Source organism: Melanaphis sacchari, unplaced genomic scaffold (genome assembly GCF_002803265.2).
Source record: "Melanaphis sacchari strain LSU unplaced genomic scaffold, SCAv2.0 Contig8_pilon_pilon, whole genome shotgun sequence".
In the NCBI taxonomy this organism is placed as follows: Eukaryota; Metazoa; Arthropoda; class Insecta; order Hemiptera; family Aphididae; genus Melanaphis; species Melanaphis sacchari.
This window is the reverse complement of record NW_020271635.1, coordinates 3,500,663-3,513,221: the sequence shown is the minus strand read 5'-3', so window position 1 is coordinate 3,513,221 and position 12,559 is coordinate 3,500,663. Positions and strand designations below refer to the sequence as shown.

Genomic DNA, 12,559 nt, shown 5'->3' with positions numbered 1-12,559 from the left:
TTGATTGAAATAATCAACCGGTACTTCAAGGTTTTGGATGATATATTCAAATAAACTATACGCTTCATCGCTTCGATATTATTATTTATGATACATTATTAACAAACACAATATCAGATATTCACAAACGTTCGCTAATTATTTATCAGCCTCATCATTAGTTTTAAACTATAATGTACAATAGCTGTATTTTTCAGCAAGAAATCGGTTTTTTTTTTTTAAATTACAGCATTACGATGAATTTAAATTATAATTGGTATATAGCCCTTTTGGAACACGCCTCAAATTTAACACAGTCGAGAAATGCAGTATTGATCGGTTAAACAACTTAAGTACATGCAATTATTTTAAGCTAATTAAAAACGTCTCCACAGCATTACGACTGCTATCATCTTTACGACCGAGGCCGTCGGATTAACAATTTCATCCCCACCCTCCCCACCGCCACCATTTCACCACGATCGCTCCCCCCCCCCCCACAAACAACAATGATATTATTATTATGCATTTATATGTAGTTGTCGGCGGCGGCGCCCATACCTCTCATCGCTCCGCAGTAGTATATATATATACTATTATTGGCTTGATAAATTGGTCCATAAACGCCGCTACAGTGGCTGTAGGGATAAAACAAAAACATATACATTTCGATTTCTATTCACGCTTGTCGTCTCCGCTACAATAATGTTTATACGTTTCTGGGTTCTGTCGCGTTTTTGCAACACAATATACCAAAACACTACAACTCACTGTTTAAATGTAATTAATCAAACCACATGAATTATATATTAATATATATATTAAATATAATATATTATAAAATAATATTTCGAGGCGATAAAATCGTGCAGACAGCCGTATGCGCGCTCTTTGCCGGCGTTTGATTGATTCGTTGCGATCGGAAACGCCTGACAACTATATGTCCATGTGGCTTTGTGTATAGAAAAAAATAAACGAAATATTATAAAAGTTCACTCAATAACACGCGTCGAGGATTAAGTGAAAAATGACCATCGGATTTCACCACATGACAACCGTCTGGTGTGCATAAATCAACAACACGTCGTGTCATGCTTCCCAACGATCCGAGAGCGGCAGTTGCAGAATACACCTGTGCACGGCGAGCACTGCAGTCGTTGCCGCTCTCAAGCGCGGGACTGTCAGAATTCCAAATGTCCACTACAACTCTACTCGCCTTTGGGGCTACTGCAGGAGAAAGAAAATCGATCCCCTCAATGAAAAAAAAATTGTTTTTACATTAATGCAACGCTTAGTTGTTATATTGTATATAGATTAATCTAACTGTAGATAAATCGTTTTTAGTTTAAAACCACAGACCGATTATATACATAATATAAACGCGGAATATCCTTTGATAATAAAACCACACACCAAAAATAATTTCATTTATATAAAATTTGGCAATTTAATAATGATGATTTCATTATAATCGATCATATAATAATTAAATTGAATAAATTACTAAAATCATTACAGTGATGGCTATTCTATTGAGGGTTCAATATGCTGTATTATAATGTTCATTTCTATACGCTCAAAGACTGAATACCTAGTTTATTCGTGTATAAAATTACGTATAATAATATGTTATTGTTATACTTTATTTGAAAAGAACATTGATCACATTAATAAAATAATATTTCCTATGGAAAATTGATTTTCAACGTAAATGTCTGTTATGAAAAATAATATTTATAGATAGGTACTGTAAAATTTGTCCTAAATACATTATGCATAGGCATAATATAATATAAGTGCAGTATATTTAAGGTGAACCAAGCTCAAATGTATAAAACCTTTTTCAGTCGTCATTTAAAAATTACATTTAACGTTATTTATTTTAAAATCTGTATTGTTTTGTTTATTCCGACACACTTAACCTGCACATTTTGAGAGACTTTTTTGTTGTTTGTATACATTATTGTGAATTTAACATTCGTAAGATGTCTTGACACAAATCGCATCTATTTAAAAAATAAAAATACAACCCCCTAATTTGTCACAGTTATCGCACATCGTACTTTTCATAATAAGAAAAATAATATAATTCCCCTTCTCCATTACTACAAACTTTTTTACATCCCCTTACAATATTTGTGCTTTGATATTCCGAACAGAGCTTTTATCTTGCCGGCAACAACAGGTCTTCCGGCTGAATACTAAATAAGGACACTTAAACGCATTAAAGTTGTCTTTCGAAAGAAATTCCATATTTTTGTCTCCCTTCCCTTCGAAAAAAAAAACGTTATTTGATATTGTTCTTAATGTTTCACGTCAAACTCGGCATACCAAATGTCTTTCGGTCTTTAAGCAAAACAAAAAAAAAAAAAAAAAAATAGGGACGTTGGGTTTTTTTGATTCGATCGTAAAATAAAAAGAAAAGTAAAAACCACCATACTCCACGATATATATATATATGTCATAAAGCCTATAAAAACGTGAAAAAAACTCTTTACGTCTAGGTTCTAAAGAAAAAGAAAAATCTATGTGGTGTCTGCGGGGTGAACTTTATAGCGGCCACAGCCAACTGGATATATAATATTTGTTACTGCATTTTAAGCCCCCAAAAACTCATAAACCGAGCCATTCGAACACGATCTCTTATAGTATTGTCGGATATCGCGGTATTTTTTATAAAACTTTCCGGAAAGTCTATGTATATTTGCGTAAGTAAACTTTGCAGTATGTACCTGTATGTTGAAACTTAGTATCGTCAAAACTATATGTATTTTTAAAATGGAAATTACACATCCACAAGGTCTTAACTATTCTTCTGAGTAATAAATTGTGTGATTTATATTTTTTAATTGTATTTTTGTTTTGCTTATTTTTAGAAGCAAGATGACAATGGACGTTAAAGCCAGTCAAGTAGCAGCCAGCACAGCTACCAAATCGAGTGCCAATGTTGGTGCTTCGGCATCGACGGGAGGCCAAGAGTGTGCCGGATGTGGAAAACACATAACCGATAGGTATGTCACACTACGTATATTTTAGAAAGACTCAGTCACAATGTATTTTAATTTATAAACAAAAGACGGCTATCTGCTCTTATTAGTGTATTGATCATATAATATGCGATGCGATACAAAATGTTCAGTGATCAAATACTGCAGTACAGTGTACACATTTTTTTTTTTTTTTTTTTGATAGATTTCTGTTGAAGGCACTGGATTTGTTTTGGCACGAAGACTGTTTAATGTGTGGATGTTGTGGGTGTAGACTGGGCGAAGTCGGATCGACGTTATACACCAAGGCAAACATGATATTATGCAAGAAGGATTATTTCAGGTATTTATTGGCGAATACATCGCACACCGTATGATGCTATTACTGATTGACAGGTTTTACAGGATGTTTGGCAATAAGGGCATGTGCGCGGCTTGTTTCAAGGACATACCGGCGTTCGAGATGGTTATGAGAGCCCGCAGTAACGTGTATCACTTAGAGTGTTTTGCGTGCCAACAGTGCAATCACAGGTAATGAACCATAAGAATACCGTTTTGTTCAGTCATGAAATTATATAATTAATAGTAGCTACCTGTCATATTATTATTGTTACGTGCCGTACTCTCACTGTAATTTATCGAGGGTGCGGAAGTCTCACAAAGCAAAGAATTTAAAACTTGCCGGCCAAAGTATCCCTCGCTGTAGCATTAACAGCAGCAGTGTATATTTACTGGTACGGGGTCCATCGCCCTCATGCCTTACGTCTAATCCGCTGCAATTACTTATCCAAACAGCTCTAGGATACAACCCGATACAGGAGAGAAACTCGTAATGGTGATCCACGATTAAACGTTCTAACCCGCCCGCAAACAAATTATTCGTATTAAGCGAGTCGGACAATATTAATGTTGAAGAATTACCACACGTTTGATGAAATCCAAGAACAAGTAGTTAATATTCGTAGCTCCGGAGTTTATACCCATAAAATAACATTCCACATATTATAATTCGCTCATTTGTACATGTAATATATAGACGCGATATAATGCTTGACGTTTAATGATTGTATAATTCCTGACGTTTCGTAAATAACTTAAATTTTCAGTAATATCAATGTTTCGATACCTATATTATTATTATTATTGTAGTAGGTAAGTCTGCTGTGACAAATACATCACATATCGCAGTTGAAAACTTAGAGAGATAAACGAGTATATATTTATTTATGTATAGATCAAATACAAAAAATGTCGGTGAATTTTCAAACTTTCATCGAGGACCATGAGACATGAAAAAGTTTACTTTCAAATGATTTATAACAAAGAAGAAAAAATCGTTATCCAACTGAAAAAAACAACAACAATTTTTAACCACATAAATTGCAAAATATAATATGTATATATATTACACATTTTGTACGAAAACTTTAAACTATTTTATACGTTTATTTACGTACTTATATTATGTGCACAATAATAGTGTGTTAGGATTAGGCGTTACCAAAAAAAGTAAAATATATAATGTTTTTTTTAAACAGTGCATAAAAATGTTCTAATAAGAAAAATAATAAAATGAATCTAGACAAAAAATAATTAGTATAGTTAAATTATATTATACATGACGAATGCAATAATAATAATAATAGTGTTATTGGAATTAGCAATTAAATATATTGTCCACGATGATACGAACGCAGCACATGTACACATATTATTACATCGATAGTGGAATATATGGCAACATGTGCGTGGCTAATTGACATGTGACACATACATAATATACAATATATATATATATATATATATATATTATAGTTAACGTTCAATATGTGAGCGTGCGTATAATAATCGCAATGACTGTAGCGACAGTGACGGCGGCAGTGGAAGTGGCAATTATGAGAAAACAATAACTCATATATATATACATCACTTGCAACGATATTCCACCCCGTAACGCCTAAAGGGGTAGCTGTGCTACAATATTGTAATATTCGCATTGCCCGGCATTGTCACAGCAGAAGCAGCGGCTCTTTATTCCCTTTCACTCCAATTAATTAATACACACACACGCACACACACACACACACACACACACCAGATGTACGTGCGGGGGTGGCTGGTCATACTACTGTGTAGTGCTCGTCGTACACACACGTAAGCACGCACACTGCCAGCAGATTAATTAAATTTCATCCCCAGATTCGGTAAACCCTGTGTAAACGATTCCTTTTATTCCGCCACGCGGGCATTCCATCAGCGCTTCGTCCGTCCGTCCGTCCGTCCGTCCGTATAATACATCCGTCCGTACCCTCTCACTGCCACTTCGGCTGTTCGCCTCTCTTGCACTATACACATACATTTATACACCACCTTGTCACGGTGGATATTATATTTCAAAACGACGATACACTGCCGTAGTCGCCCTCGATCCATACCACTCGAGACTCGAACGTTATTCTATGTATACAACATATAAAACCCCATCCGATGATAAAAAATAATTCACCGCGAAAACAGTGAGCGTTACCGAACCCTGCTGCTACTGCACCGATATATCTGTAATTAGGTATCGATGTAAATTACAGTCATAATTATTATTAACTACATGCGTGCATGTAGTATATTTAATGCACTTGGTGTAGTACTTAAATAAAAAAAAAGAAGGTTTAACGTGAAGTGGTTATGCACTGCAGTTCGTTTTTGCCCGTCTACCGTCTTGGACTGCACAAAGGGGTACATAATATTATAGAATAAAATGCATAATCTGCTATACCGATTGCGCAGTTCATTATTTCGTATTAGTTTTCGTATCATAATATAATATGATTCTTTTAAAAGTATCTCAAATAGTATTAACATTTTTTTTTAAACGAATTGAAGTCATATAACTATAAACCATATTTAAAAAAAAAAAATCTATGGTTTAATAACTTTAATATTTTCCTGAAAATTTAAATTTATTAAAACCGGATTTTAAACGAATAGGTTAGTTAATTGTTTATAGTTATAAATTATATCTGCAGCTATTTAAAGGTATAAATGATCGTAGATACATAATATTGGTCCCCTTCTTCGCTTACATAAACTTATACTAACTTAGTTTGTTGCCTTTTTCGAATCGATAAACTACGACTTCTGATATGAAGAGCTCCCATCGAAGCCTAAATTGATCAACTATACTTGAATGTTTCTTTAAAAGTTATATTAGTTTGATATTGTTCACTTATAGATTTCATTTCTGCATAAATACAATTATAAAATAAAAATACGTAAGATAACCAAGGTTCACTTTTAAAAATCGATCATCTTAAATATGCCCCACTAGACAACATTTTCAAATAACTTTTAAACTCATTGAGTAGTTGACTTAATATCGACCGTGTAATAAAATAATAGGAATTATCTAATATTTTAACTAAAATAAAACTTTATTCTGGCTGTTATCATAAATAATACCTACTCTGAACAAAACGTCATAACGGAAATTAGAAACTCCTATAACTACCTAACTTTTTATCGCTTTAGCTATATCAATAAGGGGACTATACGCGGACGAACACCGTACTGGGTACAATATACTATATTAAAACTTGATATAAAAATCGAATGATATTTCCCCTGGGCTATTAGTTTACCCGTTTAATATCAACAATACAAACACTATTTGTCAATCGTCCATTCTGTAGTTTCAGTGTAGCCGTCGCTGGGTGGGATTAAGGTGTACGATTGTTAACAAATTTTAAATTCCCGAGAACGATTTAATGTTAGTTTCAATATAATTTCACATCATCGTCATTGAATCGATATATTGAGTTCTATTAGTCGTAGAAGTTAAGTGTTTTTTCCTTCCATAGTCTGTGCTCTAAATTATCATGAAAAGAACATTATGCGTTAATTATTTGGCATTCAAACAAATAAAAATGTTAATATTTTTACTAAATACTAATGTTATTAAAATATCTAGGAATGTTGTGTATATTATTCATACTATAAGTTGTACCAACAAATCATTTTATTTTTGGCTCAAAGATGTTTATTTGTCATGCTTATAAGTAATAAATTATAATAAAATAATTTAAATACAATCTTGATATTATTATTATTAAGAAGATATTAATCAATAATTTGTATTAATTAATAATTTATGCTTAAGTACGATATCTTTTTGACAATGTTTAAAATTTGTTTTATAAAAAGCCTGCTTAAAAATATTTTATAGAAGTATATACTAAAATACTATGATGGTGGATTTAATTGTATGCAAAAATGTAAAATATCATCATTCTCAATCATTAAATTTTAATATTATGGATGGTTTAAAAATACCCTACTAATGTTATTTAAAGAAAACTGTTTACAAAATCTTCTTTTGTTATAAAAATATTTTTAAATACTATTAATTAATGTGAATAACGGTGGTTTTTTGAACTGAAAAAAATTCAAGTTTCATGATGGTGTCATTAATCAAGAACTTATCTTTTTCTTCCCCTGCACTTAAGCACACATAGTCATCATTTTACCATCTTCAACCCTCCCTTTTATTTTTATGTCATGATAATGTCATTATTATTATTATCATTATGAGTCATTCAGTAGAAATCTAATGGATTTTTTCTACAAAAAATATTAATATATTAATTTACATTTTAAACAAAATAAATATGTACATGTAATTTACAAAAAAAGCTTTATCTAGAAGATACAAACCTTTTTTTTCTTTTCATTATTTATAACTACTTTACTTATTAAATAATTTGTTTAGTATTATATGCACCAACCATCATAATATTGACCAATCTATAGTAAATTCGTAGTGTGAACTTTCAAAATAAAAATAGATTCCTTCATTAGTACGAGAAATTCCAACACAGTAAATTCTTTCTTATTCGTTATTTAATCAAATACGTACATTATGCAGTGAATGATTTTAAATTTTACTGAATTTTCAAAGTTCTTTACTGTTATGAAAAGGAAAACTATTCAATTTTTCTAACCTGAAAAAACATACATATGCTACAAGCGAAAAGAACAATTATTGTTGTTTTTTTATACCTCGGGTGAAGTATCTTTTACTTTATCTAAACACAAGAAAAAAAACTATTAACGACTGACAAACAACGCAGTGAGACACATATTTTATACTACGCCTATTAAATTTAGAGTGTCGCGTGTTTGCAAGTCGTGTGAATGCCGTTAATAGAATATTTACGGAGGCTGTGGCGACGACCGTAGAGATGTTGCGGTCGGATAACGTAAACTGCCAGGCGGATGCGGTGTGGTGTCCCGCACGCGTCCATCCGTCCGGGGTCAGACACGAAAAGGACCCTCGCTGGGGCTTGTGTGAACGTCGTCGTCGGCGAGCGCGCTCGTCGCGTGTGCGTTGTGTGTGCGATAATCGGTTCAGACAGGTGGAAAAAACGAGCCCACCGACCGACAAGAGTGATAATCGAGGGGCGGCAACGGTAGCCGGGTGGATGGTTTATACGTAATTGAATTGTCACTGGCAACTCGCGAGAGCTAATTTTACGGTATTTCCCCGCACCACTAATATGAAACGATTGTCAAATCGGGCAAACGCAATGTTACCGTTTTCCATGCAACGAAACGATAAAAAAAAATACATAACCTTTTCCGCCACTCGCATAATAACACGACCGAGAAGATTTCTCATTTTATTATTTTTTTCGCTACATGTTCATGTATGTTTGTATGACAAAAAAAAAAAATAAATAAATAATAACCCACCCCTTACATCACCCTCAAAAATACACTGACAAATGTTTTATAAATACTTAGCGTTCGTTACACAATTCGTTTTCCGCATGACTTTGCTGTTTTCTGTTTTTTATCTTAAATATAAAACCCGCTTCTTGGGAAGACCAATATTATAACAATCAGTGACGTACGTGGAATAAAAATAAAATAATAATAAAACAAGCAATGAGAGGGAAACTTCAATTCATTAGCTCCTCTCCCACTGTATACGCAAATTAATACTAATATAGAAAACAGGACCTATAAACCTACTACCACACGCCAACCAAATTTCCGTCAATCACACCGCAAACGTAATATTACATCATAAAATATAAAAATAAACTAAAAATTTTCTGCCAACATTTCACGTTATTGGATCCACAAAAACTCACGTGTCCAAATTAAATGAAACTAACGTTGTGAAGATTAATAAGAGAATACAACACAATAATGTTGAGTATGGAGTAAATAATTGAAAAGTGTGAAATAAATTAATATGAAATTTGGTGTGTGTAATCTATTTTACTAGGTATAATTAATTTGACACCTATATAAAGTTTTGATTTTATCTTAAAAAAAAATGTTGTAGCAATATATTAAAACTATTTTATCTATAGTATTTTTAAATTAAATAATATTTTTCATTTTAATCATAAATGATAGTTTTTCCGATATCAAGGATACTAAAATTGAATGATAACAATTTTGTATTTTTAATAACAACAATATTTGTATTACGGTGGAATTTATGACTCACTGTGCAGTATGAATATTTAGATATTTTAGCCTCTATACGTACAGACAGGTTCAATTAAAAACAAATTACGTATGTCGACTAGTAATTAAAAAAAAAAATTAATAAATAAATAATAACTCACAATAAACAAAAGTAGGTATAGATTATTAAATCATTAGTGCAACAAAAAAACGCATGAATGGAAATAATAACATTCATTAGACTAAAACAATTTTACAAACAAAATAATTTAATAAAATGTCTACGTAATTATTCACAGAATTAATTACCTATTTAATCAAAAAATCGTAACGCGTGTGGCAATGCTCTCTTATGGTAATAATAGTAAAAATAATAATATAATAATATTTTATAGATTTTATTATATTATACCGCTTTATTTTTGTTGTATACCGGCGTTTAATAATAATGTACATGTACATACACAATATTTTATGAAACGTTACAAAAATAATAAAAACATAAATGAGTTTGATACAAATAAAAAAGGTATTATTTATAGATAACGAAATCAAAACTCCGAGCTCATTTATTTAAACGATTAACATTATTAAAACGTGGAATTATAAATTACATTTTTAAACTCTTGTTATTGATCCTAAATTGTTTGCTGAAGTCAAGTGTGATTGAATATTTACAATATGAGCGATACCTGTTTGCGTACATTAATTTACTCTTTTTTTGCTACTTGTTTACGTACAAATGTTCAACTCGATTGCGTACGTGAATTTTTAATACTTGCATTTAAATAACACAAATGTAGAACTTGTTTACTTATATAAATCATTGCAAAAATCTACCAAAATTCAAAATATCTTACAAAGAGCTAAGAACATTGGTTATTTATGAAGTCATGACGTATCGCTAACATCACACGTTCAACTAAAATAAGCATGTAGAAATCTAAAATAACTCAAAATGAAGTCGAACTATTGATGACAAAAATTGTAACTTGATTATACTCAATTCAATTAGTACATACTACATATGTATATTATCTAAACGTGTATAAAATACAAATCGTATTATTATCATGCATTAAGTAATAAAAGTTACAATATTGGTCTAAATTAAATTAAGAATAAGTTTTAAATTTTAATAAATGTACGCAAACGAGTTGTAACTTTTCTAGTAGAAATTGGGTATTAACGGGTTTTCACAATTATTGTTATTGCACGCAAACAAGTTATTTATTTACTGGTAAAAAATTGTGTACTGCGCACAAAAAATATCAACAAACAAGATTTTACGTATGCATATTCTTCGACTGATAAAAATTATATACTTTTACCTAAACATATGCCTAATACTGGTCGATTTTTTGCTCCGCCAGAATACCGATTAGATAAAAAAAAGTAATAAAAAAGTCTAATTTAAACTCTTCTAATTTCATTTTCTTACCTACAATGGATACATAGGAATTCCGTCAATATCTAACAGAGAGCATTTATCGTCGAACGTGGTTTTCAAATAATCCAAATAATCCAAACACCCACCACCGTGTATAAGACTATGATTCACTAAATTAACTTTTATTCAATTATGAATGATAAAAAAATTAACTAATTATTAGACAAATACGGAGAACTTTAAAAACTTTGTTCGGTCGATTTTAATGCAGCTGAGTGCCAAAAGTCAATAAAGATTTTTCGTAAAATCCATATTCTGTGACGATAAAAGAAACTTATAAATAACATGAATATATTACCGATATAAATCAGCTTTATGCATATATTTATAAATTTCAGTAAAACGAATAATATAATTCTATCTATACTTACAGCTTATTTACGAATGGGCGACAAAAGAGGGACGATATAATATGTATACAATCACTACAACACATAAAAGGGGAAATCCCTACGGCTGCATGGGCGCCTCATTTCTGAAAAGTAGTGAATTAAATCTGTTTCGGTCAGCACTATGTACACGAGATATGCTCATTTCTTACCATATTTAACAGCCGTCGCATTTACGTTCATCAAAAATAACGTTTATTTTAACATTAAGATATTCCCGGAGTGTCGCTAGTGGGCGACTTCTCCACTCAAGTCCCTCTGTTATATTCTGTTTTCTTTCTAACCATTTATTATGCTTATTATACTAAATATTGTATTGATTGTATAAGTCAAATAAAAATAAAAAATAAAAAGATATTCAAATGGACGAACAGCACAATTCTGCAATATTAAAAATTACTATAATTTCATACTACTATTATAATTTTAAATAAAAAACTTAATATATATGTATATATATTTTTAAGTCACCCTGTAAATTTAATAAATAAATAACAAAAGCTATACTTATAAGTTATAATGAAATAACTTTGATTAATAAATTTCTATAAATTATGAAAAAACACTAAAATATTTACGTATAGGTGTGTACCTAATATTTAAATAAATACTATTTTTAAATATCGACTGTTTTTGTAAAAATTAAACAATTTATAAACTCATAATTAAAATTCCAATTAGTTGCAATTTTCAATTGAAGAAACTTAAATTATTTTAATTATTAAAAATATCTTATAAATTGCAATAAATTTATGATTTTGGAAATAAAAATTTGTTATATTTGTTAACTGGTTTTAAGTTATTGTAAATAGATACTTAACGAAACATCAAAATATCTACTAAAAAAATACCAAAAATAGTAAGGTCTCACAAAGTATTTTATTATGATACATTTTGTAAAATTTTAGTAACTTTTAATTTTATTGTTTTGTTTTTCATGATTTTGAATGTGCAAAAATATAAATCGACATTTTTAATGGTATTACTTTATAAATTATAATCTCTTTATTACATATTATGTCATTTAATTAAAAATGTATTAAAAATTACTTGTTAATGTGTCTTAAAAAATGTTGGTCTTGTTTCTATTTAAATTTATATTGCAATCTTAAAATGATTAATTTACTGAAAATTTAGATAAACATTATCTAATCTAAAATACTTAATACAATAGTAACAAATTTTTATATTAAGCAATTTAACTAAAAAGTATAACTTTAATAAAGTTAATTTATAATATAGTTTCTTTTCTTGAAAATTTTTATAATTATTAATTTAGT

At 30.4% G+C, this 12,559-nt stretch overlaps 1 protein-coding gene across 3 annotated transcripts in view; it reads left to right on the top strand.

Annotated features, from left to right (window-relative positions):
- The window catches only part of LOC112602585 (LIM domain transcription factor LMO4.2-like), a 66,530-nt gene that overhangs the window by 46,183 nt on the left and 7,788 nt on the right, over nt 1-12,559 (top strand). For 2 of the 3 annotated variants that reach the window (XM_025350749.1, XM_025350747.1), the window contains 3 exons: nt 2,856-2,990; nt 3,172-3,309; nt 3,363-3,497. In XM_025350749.1, the coding sequence (XP_025206534.1) occupies nt 2,863-2,990; nt 3,172-3,309; nt 3,363-3,497 (401 nt within the window). In that variant the 5' untranslated portion in view covers nt 2,856-2,862. The remainder of the gene's footprint in view (nt 1-2,855; nt 2,991-3,171; nt 3,310-3,362; nt 3,498-12,559) is intronic. The other variant, XM_025350748.1, reaches the window with a different exon arrangement.